The sequence below is a fragment of the Genypterus blacodes genome, unplaced genomic scaffold (genome assembly GCF_046128005.1).
Source record: "Genypterus blacodes isolate CSIRO-AG114 ecotype Tasmania unplaced genomic scaffold, CSIRO-AGI_Gbla_v1 ptg000438l_1, whole genome shotgun sequence".
Taxonomy (NCBI): domain Eukaryota; kingdom Metazoa; phylum Chordata; class Actinopteri; order Ophidiiformes; family Ophidiidae; genus Genypterus; species Genypterus blacodes.
This window is the reverse complement of record NW_027467208.1, coordinates 1,779,084-1,798,267: the sequence shown is the minus strand read 5'-3', so window position 1 is coordinate 1,798,267 and position 19,184 is coordinate 1,779,084. Positions and strand designations below refer to the sequence as shown.

General features: G+C 43.9%; 1 protein-coding gene across 1 annotated transcript in view; it reads left to right on the top strand.

Annotated features, from left to right (window-relative positions):
- The window catches only part of LOC142989894 (CUB and sushi domain-containing protein 3-like), a 246,315-nt gene that overhangs the window by 173,494 nt on the left and 53,637 nt on the right, over positions 1–19,184 (top strand). The window contains exons 11-20 of the mRNA XM_076139634.1: positions 4,348–4,451; positions 5,146–5,258; positions 9,648–9,830; positions 10,766–11,092; positions 12,195–12,389; positions 13,323–13,461; positions 13,934–14,121; positions 14,200–14,388; positions 18,028–18,144; positions 18,350–18,565. Coding sequence (XP_075995749.1) covers positions 4,348–4,451; positions 5,146–5,258; positions 9,648–9,830; positions 10,766–11,092; positions 12,195–12,389; positions 13,323–13,461; positions 13,934–14,121; positions 14,200–14,388; positions 18,028–18,144; positions 18,350–18,565 — 1,771 coding nt within the window. The remainder of the gene's footprint in view (positions 1–4,347; positions 4,452–5,145; positions 5,259–9,647; positions 9,831–10,765; positions 11,093–12,194; positions 12,390–13,322; positions 13,462–13,933; positions 14,122–14,199; positions 14,389–18,027; positions 18,145–18,349; positions 18,566–19,184) is intronic.

The window sequence follows — 19,184 nt, the reverse complement described above, 5'->3', positions numbered from 1 at the left end:
GCTGCGTCGTAGATCACAAAACTTTGTCGGCGAAAACTTCAATAGACGCGACCTTTATGTGCACTTAGTCGCCTCGCTGTTTGAGCTTTAGCGAGAGAATGTGTGGCGGAGATTCCATTCTTTGTTGGTTTGTTATTCCGAGTCGGTTTAGAGGTTCATAATGAGCAAAGGCGACGGCTCCCAGGTGACCTCGCCGATCCACAACCAGAAAATCTCCTTTTTATTGCTTCTACGCGTCTCTCCGGATTCCATCCCGTCGCTCGCTTTCGCTCATTCTTCCCCTCTCTCTCTCTCTCTACCTCCCGGTCTCTATTACACTCCCTATCACACACTTTGCCGTTCCTCCCAGCGGCTCCGTGTCCTCGGAATTACCCGGATTCTTCATTAACGAGCTCAGCCTGAAACCATCAAATTACTGTGGAGAAAGTGAGGAGGAATGCGGAGGACGACACTTGAGGCGGGGAAAATCTGTTTTTCCACCTTTCCTCTGTTGCTTCCTTCCGTGGCACCTATTCCCACACACATGCTCTCATTGTCACCAATTGGTTGTCTCAAGGTAACGTATCAGAGGGTTTCCACACCGCAGCGCTCTCATCTCCTCTCCTCTCCTCTCCTCTCCTCTCTTCTTTCTCCCTCTCTCCCTCTCAAACCCAAACCGCCACCATCCCTTTCTCCCTCCTCTTGCTCCGGATCGCCCACCACCCCCCTCTCCCTCCTCCCCCCTCAGGTTAAGTGTTAATGGGGTTCTATAGCTCTCTGATGTTATTGCTTCATTTAGTTTTGGCAGAATGAGCCTTTAGAGCCAATTCATTCTCTCCTGTTCGCATTTAACCTTGGCGATGGCAGGACACGATCGCCATTACCGGGCTTCTCTTCTCTTCTCTTCTCTTCTCTTCTCTTCTCTTCTCTTCTCTTCTCTTCTCTTCTCTTCTCTTCTCTTCTCTTCTCTTCTCTTCTCTTCTCTTCTCTTCTCTTTTCTTCTCTTCCCTCCTCTTCCCTCCTCTTCCCTCCTCTCCTCTCGCCAAAAATCCCCTCTCTCTGGACGCTCTCTTCCTTCACATCATCCGTCTATTATAAACAAGATTATGCCAGTTGAAATGAGATTTTTTTGGCAGCTGCATGTTTGGTGTGTGCGTCCAGCTGTTTTCAGTATGCTGCTGCAGCTGGGAAAAACAGCTAATTCATGCAAATGCTCCACCGTAAGAGACAGAGTAAAGTAAGATGAATGAACGGCATTAAATATGAGCATCACCTCCTCAGCACCACACTGCAGCGCCTCTGCACAACACAATCAGGCTGGAGTACAGGGGAGGGGTGGTGGCACCTTGGCACTATGGGGGAGTGAGGTCAGATCAGCGTTATCACTCAGGAGGGACTGCAAGACATCAGATAGAAATTCAAATGCAGTTTCTCCTTGTTGCTCGTACATCAATGGTTCCCGAGCTCTGAAAAGACCAGAAACGACAAATCAGGAGACAGAAAACTGAACATTCACTGTGCCGACTCCTTCTGGTCCCTGCTGCTCATTAAGGTGACATTTCTCACAGGTGTGTGACGGAACAAACAAGACAGCACTTTAGCAGGGCTCAGTTTAAAAGCGTTAAACTTTGGGCAAAAGAGCCCCGTGATTCAAATCCATTTTAGCAGTTGCATAGCAACTGTAATAGCCACGCTTCGGCTTTCCCACATGTTTTTGTCAGAGTCACTATGTTAGAGGGAGGAAGGAACCTGCTGGATTCAGCTCAGTGACACACAGGGAAAGGGGGAAAACATTAAGTTCCGCCGAGCTTCAACCATCAGTCTTCATCAGCTAAAGCTTGGCTCCTCTCACGGTGCACAATTTATACTGTGGAGGAGGAAGCAGGAGGAAGGGAGCAGGAGGAAGGGGAGCAGGAGGCAGAGGCTTTACTGTAATACTGTCACACACAATCTATTCTTCTGCAGCCAGGCCTCTGCCCGCTTTACATCACTGCCCGTGTCGCTCGCCAGGTGTTTCACATTCTAACAGGATCTTCAAAGTACTCCTAGATCTTATTATGGTATTGGAAGGGAGGAGCCTCCCCCATAGTCATTGTCTCCACGACAACCAAAGGAAGTGCTTTATCAAGCAGAAATCCAATTCTGTCGCCTCATTGGCCAGAAGCCATAGATGGATGGAAAGAAAGAATGAACCAGCCAATTAGAAAGAGAGAGACAGAGAGGGTGACAAAGAGAGAGAGAGGGAGGGAGAGGGAGAGAGAGAGAGAGAGAGATGGATGTTTGAATGAATATGAACCAATTAGAAAAGAGAGGAAATGTGGAGTATTCAGTGCCATCTATCACACACACACGCACACACACACACTCACTGCAATACACACACAAACATTAGCCAACACTCTGTCAGTAAAGCGGTTACACTTTGAGTTGTGTGCGGTACAGCGTCACACACTTTCCTTTCACGGACAAACACAGCGTAATGTCGTCAAATCCAAGCTGTGTTTAATGCTGTGTGAACACTGCTGATGTGGCATGAGGGCGGAGAAGGACAATAGACGAGGAAATTGATGATGGAAAGTGTGTGTGTGCGTGTGTTTTGTGCACAGCGTGGTCTGTGCGGCTGCGAGGAGAAACACAAAAGGAAATGGAGGAAAAATGAAAGTAATTGGAAAGTTACAGCAAAGAAACTATCAGTGAGAAAGAAGCATCAAATGTGATACTGTGTGTGTGTGTGTGTGTGCTTGATGCTAATATGTCTGTGTGTGTGTGTGTGTGTGCGCGCGCGCGCTTGCTTGCTTGCTTGAGTGCTAATGTGTCAGTGTCTTGTGTGTGTGTGAGCTTGAGTGCTAATAGGCCAGTGTGTGTGTGTGAGAGTGTGTGGGTATGTGTGTGTGTGCTTGCCAAAGAGCATTTAGCAGGTTTGTAGGTAATGCTTTTATCCAATCTTCTGCCAATAAGGCTGAGTCAGCAAAATGGGAACTGGGTGGATGACATTTTCTTCTTCTTCTTCTTCTTCTTCTTCTTCTCTGCATCATCATCATCCTCTCCGGTCACATCGGGTGATGGTCACTGCGTCGCCCGCATACCAACAGTCAGGTTTACTTCTCCCCTCAAAGATGAGCTCATTACCACAGGCGCCTTCCTCTCTGTTCCCTCCTCCTCCTCTCCTCCCTCTTTCTTTCTATCTTCCTCCTCTCTTTCCCTCCTCCTCTCTGCTCTTCTCTCCTCTGCCAAATGTGTGCGTCTCTCTGGTCTGGGAGGAAGCAGAAAGTGTTGCTTTGAATCGTTTCCACTTTTGGAAGTCTCCACATTTGGGGTTGTGTGATTTCATTCTCTCAGCTTCATCTCGTTCCCTCTTTTCTTCGCTGTGTTGTTTGAAATCTCATCACGTTGTCTGATGATGCTTTAATGACTCCTAATGGGTTTTACAGCAAAGGCTCAACCTGGGTCAAGTGAAAATTCATGAGTGAAGAATGTCGCTTTGATGTGGTCAAAGTTGACATTATTAACATAAAACCTCCAGTAGAGTCTGTGATCTTTATTTAGACATATTTATTTTATTTTTTATGTCTTAATTTCATGTCTTATTTTTTATTTTGTTTTATTTTTTATTTTTTTATTTTATTTTATTTTATGTATATTATTTTATTATAGCTAATCTATTAATATGATTTTATTTTATTTCATTTTTATTATAGCTAATTTATTAATATGATTTTATTTTATTTCATTTTTATTATAGCTAATTTATTAATATGATTATATATGTTGTGAAAGGTTATGAAACTCTCCTTTCCTTTTGTTATTATAAATTGTCATTGAAGTCGACTTTAAAGCGGTTGACCTGGCAACAGCTTACACTAGTCCAATCAATGGCTATGTCTCATGAAATGTGTATGTTTGAGGCTGATACGTAACGACGAAGGCCATGAAATGATTCTTTTCAATTCTCTTCTATTCCAGAGTTTGACTACAGGCGTCTGGTCTTTATATTAGGCACCCAGGGGCGCATGCATACACTGTTCCTAAGTGGTTCTTTGGATTATAGAATAAATTATAAATAATGTTCATTTCTTGGCTATTATGGGCGGTTGTCTCATTTGGTGCAATACACTGCTATCTGAAGCCTTAATGGAATGTAAATGTGCGATGGCACTTATCCATGATTTGCCATTATTAATATCCTGTCCCGCTTTCTTTCTTCCCCTTCTAACGCAAACATAAATGATTGGGGTGTGTGTGTGTGTGTGTGTGTGTGTGTGTGTGTGTGTGTGTGTGTGTGTGTGTGTGTGTGTGTGTGTGTGTGTGTGTGTGTGTGTGTGTGTGTGTGTGTGTGTGTGTGTGTGTGTGTGTGTGTGTGTGCTGCAGGTGATCCAGATCAACTTTGAAGAGTTCGACCTTGAGATCGCCTATGATACTCTGACTATAGGAGACGGAGGGGAGGTGGGAGATCCTACCAAGATACTACAAGTGTGAGTATGAAGTACCGTCTTCTCCTCTACCTAAGCGACTGCACAGAGTATCAGTGTGAGCGTTTCAACCGTTGTTGCAGCACGACGCATAGATAAGTGGTGTTTGTTACAGGATAATGGCTGCTCGGCAACAGCAAGGTGAGTAAACAACTTTCAAGAAGAGTCTAATTGCCAACACTGGCTAATATTTTGGCTTGTTATTCAGGCATCAGCCATGCCAGGCAAACCTGCAGTCACCGTGTCTGCCTGACTGGCCTGACTGCAGTCGGGTCCTTGAATAATAAACCCCCCAAAACATGAAAGTTATGACAATTCTTCTTTTTCCTCGATTCCAATAAAAGACAAACTGTTCTCAAATTTTCAAAAAAACGCTCAGGTACAGATCCTTCTCGAAAATCAACCTTTTGAAGTTTCTTTGCAGCTGCCCGTTGTTCAAATGTGATGTCTAAAAAGCAGTTTGAGAGGGGAAATTATGTGAAAGTTTAAAAGATTCAAAGACAGAACAGAGCTTTGTGCTTTTCCTGAGGCGGCGTTCTGCAAAGTGCTCCTTTCCAGCTCAGTGTACTTCACTCATTTGTTCAAACACGCCACTTAAGAAATTGATTATGACCATGATTACAGAGATGGAAATGAGTCTTTTTATGATGGTAATGATAATGACAGTGATTAAATGCTAATGTCATTTGTGCTCCAGCCTATCAGGGAGCTTCGTTCCTGACCTGATCGTCAGCATGACCCACCAGATGTGGCTTCACCTACAGTCGGACGAAAGCGTCGGATCTATCGGATTCAAGATCAATTATAAAGGTAATTAATGAAGTGTATAGGTGTGTGTGTGTTGTGATCTATTCTCCTCAGATCTTTCTCCATTCTCGCACGTTTCAACTTCTTTTACTATAAAAGACTGAAGGTTCAATGTATCCGAGGTGTCAAACCAACCTCACACTCTTCAGGCATCAGCTCAGGGCCTCGGCGACTTAAGAGTCATGTCTCCATTTCCTTTCTTCATCTCACCAAAACAATTTCCCCACAAAGATCAATGGGAGGCTTAACAGACAGAAGCAGCGTATAAAGGCAGCCATGCTTATAATCACACTTCATCACACGGGCATTCAGCTTTTAAGGCTCTTCTTTAATTCGTATGGATTAAGCTGTTGAGGCCACAGTGTAATTGTCATTATTGCAGCGATTATTCCACAAGAACATAATCAAAAGCCAAAATGTTGAAATTGCTTTATAGAAATGACTCAATATCTTGTTATTAATCTATGATCCAATAAATCTGAGCTAGATCTTTCTGAAAACTTTTGGAATAGCTGCTTTTCCTGGATATAAATCTTTTAAGTTTTTAATAAAGGTGGGACCCTGAGAGAGGAACTGTATGTGTGTTTGTGAATGTGGTGAGACGGGATATGGAGTGTGTGTGTGCGTTGGTGTATGTGTGTATTCTTAAAGCCATAACCAATGCAGCTTGGATTTGAAATATAAACTTGATCAGTGACTTGGGCCTTGCTGTTAAGTCACTGACTGCAATACACAGTTTGCGTGTGTGGGGGGTTGTGTGTGTATAGGTGAGTGTGGGTGTGCGTGTCAACAGGTCTTCCGTCGGTGAGCCGACACAAACCTCTATACCAACAAACCAACATGTCACTGACCTCTCTCTCTCTCTCTCTCTCTCTCTCTCTCTCTATCTCTCTCTCTTGCCCTCTGTCTCTCTCTATCTCCCGCCCTCTCTCTCCATTGGCAATCACTCAGTTCTTCACTATTATAGCTTAAAAAACAAATTATTTTTGCCTCCCACTGTTCTCAATCTCACTCTTTCAATCTCTCTCCCTTTCTCGTTGTTATTCTCTCTCTCTCTCTCTCTCTCTCTCTCTCTCTCTCTCTCTCTCTCTTTCTCTCTCTCTCTTCATGTCACCATTCATCTATTATTAAAGCCAAGGTCACCAACCTCCCTGTTGCAAGGCATACAAATCTCACACACACAAACACACACACACACAGCAGTCTCTCAGTCGGTCCCAACCATATCATGGCAAAGCTGCAGATTTAAGGAGCAACACGACATCACTGATAACATTGTAAACATTGAAGTCTGCCTGATATTCAGGCTCAGCTGGCCTCCATGCATGGAACACATGACAATATCAGCTCTGGTGTGAAAGGTCAACAAGTTCTCTCCTCTTCGTTTCTGTTCCTGTTGTACTTTTGAGAGGATATTCTTCCTTTTTCATCTATTTTATGGTTTTTAATATGTTCTTTTTTATAGGAGGGAAAGATGTCAAGGTGGATTTTTACAGCACAGTTGACCCGTGGTTTAATGTGTGTGTGTGTGTGTGTGTGTGTATGTGTCCACGTTCATGTGTGTGGCAAGAGACAGGCAGACTAATCCGTTTCCCTCTATTGGAACTCTTTTACACACATTTGCACGCCTGTGTGTCTGTACCGTGTGTGTCTGTGTGTGTGTGAAGATGCCTGCAGGTGTGCGTTTGTGTGCCCTACTAAGGTCCTGGTACTGAACAGGACTCAGCTATCACACAGCACTAACCGCTTCTCATTCAGAGCGGCTGAAATATGAGTTCATAAAATATTCATTCAGCACATAAGCAGAAATGTGCTTCCATTTTTACGGTCAATAACCTAAATATTGGGAGCCGAAGCTTGCCTGTGTGTGTGTGTACGTGTGTGTGTGTGTGTCGTATATGTGCTTTAAATCCTTGTGAAGGGCAGGGCTTACTTAATCACACAGCTGCAAACAGCATTTCATTTTCTCGTCATGAATTATTGACACGTGTAATATTGGGCCTCTCACACCTCATTTAGTTAAGTTTTAGCGCCGGCAGAATGGATCGTTTCTCTCCCTCATAACTTATTCCATACATTTCAAATAGTATATACATCGTCTGGGGAAAATCAAGCGGACAAATGCCATTCCTGTTTGGATCTAAACGTCCATTAGCGACGTCCCCTAACTACGGGTGACGACACGTGAGAGACGACACGTGAGAGACGGCGTCCAACCTGACTGCCGTGTGTTTCCAAAATAAAGCAAATGAGAAGCTATTTTGAGCCTCGTCGTGGAGTCATTGGCCAAAAGCTTGTCATCACAGACCACCAGATGGTTTAAGGCTCCATAAGAATCTTTACTGTCAGGATGAGGAGATATTAGCAAATGGCAGCTGTAACCTCTGTGAAGCGTAGTTTTGCGAAGCCTTTATCGTCTTGTTTACCCTTACCCAACACAGGGAGCTCACGTTGTCGCAGGCACGCCTCTGGACCTGATTGTCCTCTTCGCTCGCCTCCGTGTTCTCGACCACAAAAATGAAAAATGAAATGGCAGAAATCATTGTGAAGGCAAACGCAGGGGAGAACAGGAGACGGTTGCAAGGTCAACAGACAGTGTGGGCTTTGAGTCCAGACGCGCAACAGCAGGAAGGTTGCTAAGGTTCAATCCAGCCCACGAACACAAGCCTGTCTGTCCACGGTCATGCTGTCCAACTCACAGAGAACTTTTGTGTCCAGCTACTTTTTGTACTTCTTTAAATCGATGTCTTTCTTTGACGTTTCTAAGAGGAAACAAATCCAAACGGAGATAGTAAACCTTCACCAGAAAAATGTCACTTCTGTCACAATCGTCTTTCCACAACTAAAGCGTGAAGAAGTTAATTTGGAGTCTTTCTCCTTCGGTGACGGTCTCAGTTCAGAACCCCTCTCCATCTGTCACTTGTTGCTTTTTGGTGACTTTTGGTGGAGGGACACACACACACACACACACACACACACACACACACACAGTTTAAGTCTCCTGATAAACAGTGGACCGTACACACAGCTCTACATTCAGCATTCCATCACTATAAGCAAGCCCAGCTGTAAAATCAATTTCACAACGGTTACAAAAAAGAAACTGCCAATACACACTTTTTTTCTCCAATCCCATTATCGCGAAAATCCATCCCCTTACTCTCTTTAGACCCTGGCTGCATGTGCAATGTTTTTAATGTGTGTGTGTGTGTGTGTGTGTGTGTGTGTGTGTGTGTGTGTGTGTGTGTGTGTGTATTCCCCTGGCCAACATTGGGTTAATGTGATGGCATATTAGAGAACTGAATGGAGTGAGGCTCAGTGTACAATTACCAGAGCCCCACACACACACACACACACACACACACACACACACACATACACACACACACACACATTGAGGGGACTAACCCCCGCTTGTAAATCTGTCAGCCTTGTTGGTGCAAACACAATGGGATTATTCAAGTGTGTGTGAGAGAGAGAGATTATGTGTTGGTGTGTTGTGTGTCTGTGTTGGAGGTATGCGCCTAAATCAGTATTTCAGCGTATATGTTGTCCAGCTGTGTGTGTGTGTGTGTGTGTGTGTGTTGTGAGAGTTATATGAATGTTCCGACAGTATGCCTGTTTTCTCTCCAAAGCAATTTGTTCACCATTCTCCTGCTAGGTGTGTGTGTGTGTGTGTGTGTGTGTGTGTGTGTGTGTGTGTGTGTTAGGCAAGTTTTGATTGGTCGAGTCTGTGGTTCTCATAAAGACGATGTCATGATGGAAATTAATGCAATACATCACAAGCACGCACGCACACACACATAAGCACACTGACCCACACATACAAACAGCAGAAAACACACACACACACACACACACGCACACACACACACGCACACACACACACACCTTGGCTGCCTGATTCAGACCAGTCCTGTAAATAACACTGGAAATAGGATGAAAGGAGTGTAGAGCAGAGAAAGGCAGGAGAAATAGAGAGTGTACTTACAGAAATACTATTGGGGAAAAGAATCTGGGCTTGTGGCGATTTACAGCGGCGCCTTGATACAGACTCAAAAGAGGATTTGTGCTCTGTGGTCAGTGTGTGTGTGTGTGTGTGATAAAGGTGTAATGAGATGCATACAGAGTCGCTCCAGGCGATGCAATCCAAGATGTCGAAGCATTTGAGTGTATTCGCTCGACGTGGCAAAGAAAGAGTCGACCGTCTCCGTTTGGGAACGGATCCAGTCTGCGGCAACGTTCCTGGCCCTCCGTGTCCGTTCACAGCAAACGGCAGACCAGCTTGTGACGCCGCCGTAAACGTCTGTAGGGATCTAAAGATAGTTTCCCCTCGCTTTTGGGTCTTTATTGGGTCCTGCACAGATGGTAACGTTCTCCTTATCTCCACAGAAATAGACAAAGAGAGCTGCGGCGACCCGGGAACGCCTCTGTATGGAATACGGGAGGGCGACAGCTTCTCCAACGGCGGAATCCTTCGCTTTGAGTGCCAGTTTGGCTTCGAGCTGATTGGAGAGAAGACAATCTCCTGTCAAGACAACAATCAGTGGTCTGCAAATATCCCCATATGTATCTGTAAGTCTTCACACTTTTGCATTTAAGATTGTAAAAATAATTGTATTCATGTTTAACTGGATAGGAAATTGGAATTCTGTGTAATTCCCAATTGTCCTGTTGTTGTTTATTCCCCCATAATCACAGGCTGACAGGAAGTTATCCCGTATTGACTTACTTCACCAGTTTGTAGAGTAAATAGTAAAGTTTGGAAGCTGAATCGTTTCTTTACTTCACCTTCTTTCTGACATTTCTACTTTAATACTTTCAAATATTCCTAAAGTAACTCGGCAGTGATGTTTATCCAGCTACATCTTATTGTTTTATTTATCACATTCACTCTCTGCTGCTGCTGCTGCTGCTGCCTGACAGATACTTTCTGCTGCTTCTCTCATTTAGTATCAGTGTGTGTTATTGTCCGGCTTTCTTTTATTTCCACTTTCCTCTCTGCTCTTATTGCACTTCTTCTCTTGCTCGCTCTTTGTCAGACCCACACATGGTGCAAACTGGTTTCTTCCTAGCCTTCAGCGGCACATTCACAACACACCCACAGTGGCGGCGCAGAGCAGTTTTAATGGGATAATGTCAGAGAACACACACACACACTGCAGCATTATTAACCGCTTGTGGTTCTTTTTTAAACAAGCTTTGTAGGTTGTAGATCCTCCAGGTGCACAGACACAGATGGAATAACAAAGTTGTGGCGTGCGATTGGTTCTGACAGTGATGAGGTTCAGTCTGACCTGTCGCCATAGTGATGTTACAGAGATTGTAATTGCCTGAAGGGACTTGTGACCGATGATCCTATAGAGATGAATATTGAACAAAACCTCCTTTATCTCTCTCTCTCTCTCTCTCTCTCTCTCTCTCTCTCTCTCTCTCTCTCTCTCTCTCTCTCTCTCTCTCTCTCTCTCTCTCTCTCTCTCTCTCTCTCTCTCTCCCTCTACCTGTCTCAGTCCCCTGCATGTCCAACTTCACCGCCCCCTCAGGGACCGTCCTCTCCCCGGATTACCCAGAAGGCTACGGGAACAACATGAACTGCGTGTGGCTGATCCAGTCAGAGCCCGGCTCCAGAATCCACCTGGCGTTTAACGACTTCGACCTAGAAGCGCCCTACGATTCGCTCACGGTGAAAGACGGCGAGACCAACGACGCCGGCGTCATCGGGAGGTTCTCCGGCGCCGAGAATCCCTCGCATCTGACGTCTAACACCAACACGCTCAGGCTGGAGTTCCAAGCCGACCACTCCATGTCAGGAAGGGGCTTCAACATCACGTATAGCAGTAAGTCATTTATCATGTGTATGTAAGGAAATTAGTTTGTTAAAGGAAAACTGCTGAGTTTATATGAACTATTGATATATAATGAAATCCATCTGTCTAGTAACGACCAGACCTGTTCATGTTTGTTACATCACACAATAGGAAAGTGGGAGTTTGATGTTGTTATGGCAGGAAAATGGAAAACATCATGTATCTTTGTTTTTATGATTCCAGGCAGGAGAATATAAAGTTAATGTTGATGCTTTATTCTGTTTTGTAGTTATAATGCAGCACTTCTTACACGACTCTTTTATTATTTTGTTTTATGCCTGATTTATAATCTAACGCCTCCATTTCTTTTGTTATCGGGAGATGCAGAGAGAGGATTTCATTCTAAAGGCCCATGTGCCTCTCATAATAGAAAGACATTTTCCGGCCTAAAATGTCTTTGTCAGCATCAAAAAGTGGTTTTACCCATAAAACCTATTTTGTGTCATTTTAGAATGAAGCACTTATACACTAACGGGTGTTTGAGGCGCACAGCTCCAAAAACACAGTAAATGTCAGACATTATTATGTGTGCAGCAGAAATTTTATTTTTGTTTGATAAAATAGCGTCTCCATCCATAAGTTCTTTTACAGTAGAGCTGTGATTTCTCTCATAACATTACTCCGCTGTGTATCTGTCTTTTATCCTCATTCATCTGTTCACAACAGACTACGCTGGCAAATATGGAACCTCCCAAATTGGATTTTACGGCCCTTCTGTCCCTCTAATCTGATGAGCCAGACCATATCCTGAAGCAGACCTGTGGAAAGGCTCTTTTTATTAAAGTTACATTGTTAAATCCAAACCATAACCATGCAAATACACTTTGATAAATGAGGACGGAGCAGGAATATAGTGTGTAACATACACAGATTACATCGAATATAAGTGCAGAGGAGAGCTCTGTCCTCCAGGCTGTGTGTGAGCACACACAGCTGTCAGGTTGCAGCATTACACTGCAGTATATGATGGGATCTCCACGTACGCGTCTCATATCCCTTCATACATTTCTCTTGAGTGCTCCGTCTCCAGTATCATCGTCATCACATCTATGTCTCCTTCATTTCTCCGCAGAGTTCGGCCATAATGAATGCCCAGACCCTGGCATTCCCATCAATGCTCGGCGCTTCGGAGACAGCTTCCAGCTTGGCAGCTCCATATCTGTGGTCTGCGGGGACGGCTTTATCAAAACCCAAGGAAGTGAGACCATCTCTTGTCAGCTCGAAAGAGGAAAAGTCATGTGGAGTGGACCTATTCCAAAATGCGAAGGTAAATATTGACTAGAGTGCTGATTTGGCGTTTAGCTTGGGAGCCATATGCCGTCTGAGACGTCATCTTTATGATAGACTAAAGACCCAAGGGGGAGTGAATGATCTCCTCTCAGCTTGACAGTGGAAAAGAGATGTAGGTTGTGCCAGTTAACCTAAATGTCCAGGGAAAGCTGTTAATATGTGGCTGTCAACGGCAGATTTCAACAAATATATATTAATGTGAATATAACTTAAGACTGACGACTTCACTGTTAGAGTGTTTGTGTAGATTAATTCATTCAAATGCGAAGGTAATGACAAATTTACAATTGGATACATATATTTACACACAGTATCATCCCTGAAGTCGTATATAAATGAAATATAAACTGATCCTTTCCTTCAATGCCAGTGAAACCTGATCACTCATTATGAACTCATTCCACTTTGCCTGCAACTATAGCTAATCTATCCCTTTCCCATTAGGACACAATTATCTATCATCCATCACGGAATGATTCTAATCACCATTTAAATTATACATACATATAATAATTAAGGTGGTATTTTATATTCCCTGTCCCATCTATCTAATGAGTGTCTGTATTTATTTAAATTCAGAGCTATAGACCCCGACGAGTGACATCAAGTTGAGTTGAGCTGAAGAGATATGTGATATTGTGACCTTGTTGTAACGATCTCTATCTCTTTATCAATCTAAATTCTCATTTAATCGTCGCCAATCTATTTTATGAGGGACTCACAGAGCCGTCTTTACAATATGAGGGTCACAGTTCCATATCTCTGGCCACTGAAATCCACTTAAGTGAAGTCCAAAGTGCTTATTGTTGTTGATGTGCTTAAAGCAAACATTGGCCATATGGCATTGAAGAGGCAAACCTGGTCAAAGCTTTCCAACATGTGTGTCCTCCCTTCCCCTCTCCTGCTGCAGCCCCGTGCGGAGGCCACTACTCTGCCCCCACTGGAGTGATTCTGTCTCCTGGTTGGCCCGGCTACTATAAAGACTCCCTCAGCTGTGAGTGGGTGATTGAATCAGAGCCTGGGAGGTCCATCAAAATCACATTTGACAGGTGGGTGGTGTACCTCTTCAGCTTTCATCAAGCTTCATCTATGTCACCATCAATTACATCTGACAAGCAAAGATTTACAAGATTCAAGTTTAGGGGGATTTGCTTTGTAATCTAATTATGTTCCATTCAATCCCTTAGTCAGCATTATTAACACACACAGTTATACAATGAGGCTCAGTTACATCTCTGTTGATAATACTCGTATTAATTTTCAGAGCTTTGACTTTCCTTTCAGTTTCTATTTCAACTTTATTTCATTGTAAAAGGCCTTTAACAGTAAAGTTAGGGGGCTTGAACACCGTTAAAGAATGGACCTCTTAAACATTTGTCACTGCTACAAGGACATAGTTGCCCTCTGCAGTAACATACGTCAGCTTGACTTTAAAAACACATTAGGCTTTACTTCCCCCTTGGAAAAGATTCATATTAGGACAATTTAATAAGTGACATTGTAATATTGTTTTACTCACAGGTTCCAGACAGAGTTGGGTTATGACTTCCTGGAGATCCACGACGGGCCCAATCTCCTCTCTCCTCTGATTGGCTCCTTTAACGGAACCCAGGTGCCCCAGTTCCTCTTCAGCAGCACCAACTTCTTGTATCTGCTCTTTACCACTGACAACAGCCGATCAAATGCTGGCTTTAAGATAATATATGAAAGTAAGTAAGGTCCACATAGCACCTATTGGGACATCTCCACAGTGTTCCCATCTAAATCTGTATTCCGTTTCCTCCTAGGCGTGACGGTAGACAGCTACTCGTGTCTGGACCCTGGTATCCCCGTTAACGGTATCCGGTATGGACAGGACTTCTCCATAGGATCCACGGTGTCGTTTGGTTGTGATTCAGGTTACAGACTCAGCCACGAGGAACCACTGGTGTGTGAGAAGAACCACTGGTGGAGCCACCCGTTACCTACATGTGATGGTAAGAGGCATCAATATGAAAACATGCTCACTCCATTTATATGAAATAAGTCAAGTCTCTCTCTGAGGCTGAAACCTCAACCTGTGCTCCTTCCTTTTTTTGGAATTTTATTAATTTTAATCATGCAACTGATGGAACAAGTGTACAACAGAGAAATATCCATTAAAAGATCAAATGTGAGAAAAGTCCTCACAAGTAATCAAGTTTTACAGTTGATACAAAATGCTGTTAAGATGGAGTGGAGATCGTCAAATATAAAAGAAAGAAAATGTATCCAGGACTCTTATGTATCATGTTTTTCTGTGACTTAAACACTGGTCAGGTAACATTCACATGCATACACACTCACACGCACGCAATCACACACACACACATGGGTACACACGGGTGCAATTTGTAGTGAAGGATGCTGCACCCGATGGGGGTGATTTGAGAAGAAGATTAGGGCTCTGAGCATGTTCAGTGTGTGTGCTTCTGCCTGCCTGTGTGTGTGTGTGTGTGTGTGTGTGTGTGTGTGTGTGTGTGTGTGTGTGTGTGTGTGTGTGTGTGTGTGTGTGTGTGTGTGTGTGTGTGTGTGTGTGTGTGTGTGTGTGTGTGTGTGTGTGTGTGTGTGTGTGTGTGTGTGTGTGTGTGTGTTCCAACTCCTGTCACCTCCTCTGCTGTGTGAAACATAAACAGAAAGGTTTAAGGTAAGGCGGTGGAGGGCCCTGTGTTGCCTGTCACCTCCTCTCTCTTCTCTCTCAAATCGAGGTACAAGAGCGAGGGGGGGGGGGGAATGGAGGAGGAGGTGAAGGGATGATAGAGCAGCGCAGGAGGAGACAAACAGATGGCGTCACAGGGTTTGGTAGAGAAAGACAGATGGAGAAGGACGTGAAGCTCCTACAGTTCTGTGAAGGCTTGTTTGGTTCAGCTTGCCGAGTCGTTTGCTTCTTAGACTCATTTGAATTTCACAGTTTTGGAGACCTGTGGTGCTTTTCTCAGGGGAGGCAGTTTCAGCATATAAACATCAAGCGTGCTGCTTGAGCGGAATGCCATTAGGCTGTGTTTACAGTGTTCACCGCTGCGGTTGGAGTGAGGAGAGATTTAATGATTGACAAGTTGTAAATGAGGAATACGATCAAGAAAATTCCAATGCGAGCTGCAGAATCCGGAGTTTTGTTGGGACAAGGATGCAGAAACTTAGCAGTCCATGTTTTATTATGTATGATTCTGATAATGGAAGGAGACACCAAGCATGTAAAGACTGAATGAATGAATGAATGAATGAATGAATGGAGATGACCTCATGGCGACCTGCCATTCAGGCACAGAAAGGGTCGATGGAGAGGGTGAGAAGGCAGGCGGAGAGATAAAGAGAGAGAGAGAGAGATGGAAGAAGAGTATAAACAAACCCAGCAGAGATAACAGAATGCAGTCTTTCAGATTTCTTGCACAGATCGGCATGCAACTTTTAAGAGCGTCTTGCCAGTGAAGCTTTAATGATTAATCTACTGCGTTCACACACTTATGTATGTATGAACAGTTTTGTCAGACTGTTGCTGTGAGTGAGTTTGTTTAGTTTGGAAATACTTAAACTCTTCACCCCTTGTTTTTGAGGGGAAGATGCTCATCATTTTAAAAATAGATAATAAAAGCAGCTGAACCTCAAGATGCTGATGCAATGTTGTGGTTTTGAAACATTTGAGTGTGAGCTCGTCGGGTTTGTGCAGCGGCGGTGTTTGTGATTGCAAGAGGTGGAAAGTAACAACACCAGATGACTGTTACTGAGGTTACTTATGGGGCAGAGCTACACACACCATCTTCACTAACTAAAAGCTGCACTAAGTGATCATTTGCTCCACTAGGAGGCAAGAAAGTCCCCACATAAAGTGCCACAAAGCCCTGCTGCTTGAGGAGGATTGGTCCACACACTGCAGCAGCACATAGGGAAACAGGAGTGGCAAAAAAATAGATTTTTCTTTATTACTTCACATCAAGTGCATAAGGTACAAAAGGTGGAGAATAAAAGGCAGGAGGTCGTTTCAGCACACTGCCTCTGTCAGTGCTGGGTGAGAGACTGCAGCTCACAGCCAGGAATGGAAGAACAGAGACTTGGATTCGCAATAATTGATACCTGTTGAACCTCACAAGCAATCAGAGCCGTAACAATGATTGTAATTAGCATATGACTGAGCTCTATTGTATCAGAGTAGTATTCTTTCACCTCCACTAACTCCTGAAGACAAACAGTGGCTTGCTAGAATCACATGAGGCCGGTGGTCCAGAACCCAAAATAATGAACAGAAATGGACTGCAGATATTAGAAGGTACTGACTTGTTACAGACTTGATGCAGATTGAACCGGTTAGACTTGGTTCTGTCCGGTTCTACGGATGGAGAGATGCCAACTCAGCACACCGCCAATGGGACTAATTCAGTGCAGGGTCCTGTTCAATGGAGTCATATCAGAAGTTTAAGTTTTGAATTCCTCCCACTTTGTAGCTACGTAGCTCCTCTGCAGTCCCTGGTGCTTTTAAGTGTTATGGGATTTTATAGCTTTATTGTAAGTGAAAATGACAGACTTTAAAAGTTCGATCCGGCCAACTGTAAGATGAAACAACTGAAGCAAGCAGAAACGCAGCACCTTGAAATCCGGCACATGCATGGTTTAGTATTCATAGTCCGGGGAAGAGGTATAGTCGACCTTTTCTGACAACCGGTCTCTGAGCATCTTTACACATCAGCAAGAACTGTGCATCAATCAGCACACCTAAACCGCGTGCAAGAACAGGCGGGGTCATCCTAAAGCCTGGAAACGCGAGGCTCCAAATGCTTTAAATAGTAGTATTCACTTTCAAAAGAAGGTTTTTCACACTGCTGATGCAGTAGAAAGCTTTTTTAAATAATATTTTGGCACCCAGCCCTCTTGCTTTTCTGGGATTTTTATATTTTCCAATCTGTCTGTTTTCCCTCTCAACCCAACCTGGCCTTGAGAGACAGCCTGCCCCCGAAGCAGCTAAACCTGACAAATAGGTTTCAAATCACTCTGCTTGGCAAAAGAAATGAGACTTTATGGCCAGGTTGTCAGTTATATAACAAAAATAAAGCCAAGAACATTTTGGCCAATAACTCTCCAAATTCAAATTGTTTTGGTCTGGCAAAAATCTCGTAACAGTTACAAGGGGAAGCTGATCAAGCATAGTGGGGTTCATTTAACAGCCTCGCAAACCCTCTCCATTGTCGCCAGGGTGTGTGTGTGCCCTCACATAAAGGCTTCATTCAGGAGGACTTTAAGTACAGTGCAGAATTTGACAGAAATTAACCATTGAACTATATAAACAGCAAACAATCCATCATCTGTGATCCCAGACACGGAGCAGAATCGGATGAAAACGTTGAAATTGAAGCGTTTAGTCAAATACAGTTTCAAACAGCGGCATGTCCCCGTCTTTGTCTCTATCTATGAGTGTTTGTGTGAAGCAGCCGGCTGTGTATATAGTACACAAGAGATCCACAAGGGAAACATTATCTGATTTAGCTATTAACAACCTGATGCTGCCCTCCTCTCCCTCTCCCTCTCCCTCTCTCTTTCTCACGGTCTCCCCCTCTCCTCCACTGTCAACGATGACTCTACCTTTCTGTCTCCCTCCATTTATCCAGCCCTGTGTGGAGGAGACGTTAGAGGCCCCTGGGGAACCATCCTTAGTCCTGGCTATCCAGACAGCTACCCTTCATCTCTCAACTGTACCTGGACCGTGGAAGTCAGCCATGGGAAAGGCAAGACACAGACTGATGCTTATTAACACAGAGAGACGGAGTGAAAGTGACAACCAAGCATCACATAAGAGAGGAAACCACGTTTACACACCAGATGACTTTATATCATGTTATTCTATGTATACAAATGTACATGACAAGAAGGTGTCTGTGTGTGTGTGTGTGTGTGTCCCTCTCTCTCTCTCTCTCCCTCTCTTTCTCACAGGAGTCCAGTTTCAGTTTAACTCTTTTCATCTGGAGGACCAGCACGACTACCTCTTAGTTACTGAAAACGGGAGTTTCCTGCAACCACTGGCTCGGCTGACCGGCAACGAGTTGCCTAGCAACATTAATGCGGGTCTCTATGGCAACTTCAAAGCCCAGCTACGTTTCATCTCTGACTTTTCCATTTCATACGAGGGCTTCAACATAACTTTCTCTGGTAAATGACTTGACTATATTCATAATGTTCAGATTTATAAGGTTTATATACATTTTAGCATTTTCAACCAAGCCAATGCTCCTTTTATTCCAGTTGCCAGTTGTATTTATTGCTTTTCAGAAAGTTGTTTTGTGCCCATACTTTTGTTAGATGAGAACAGTTTGTTCTTTATTTTCTAACATGCATATTCAGTAACACACACACACACACACACACACACACACACACACACACACACACAGCGTGCTCTGGCCCACTTCTCTCCCCTCTTCCTTTATGTTAATATCAAACATTGCGTTGTCTCGACACACAACATTTGACTGTGTGAAGTGATTGTTGAGCCCGTTCGCTCTCCCTCCACAACAACAGTACTTGGCCTGAAGGAGCAGACCTAACACCCTGTGTATAGCTGAAGAATAGAGATGAACAGCACAGAGAGGTAATGCAACATTAAACTTGGACGCTTTCCACCATTTAACAATATGGAAGGAGGGAAAGAAGCCCACCTGCACCCACGCAGAGGGAATTGAGGATGAATGAGAATAAGAATGAAGCTGTAGCACATCGTACATTAACAGCCTCTCTAACGGCCCATTCAGTACGCTGTTATTGGTGCTGG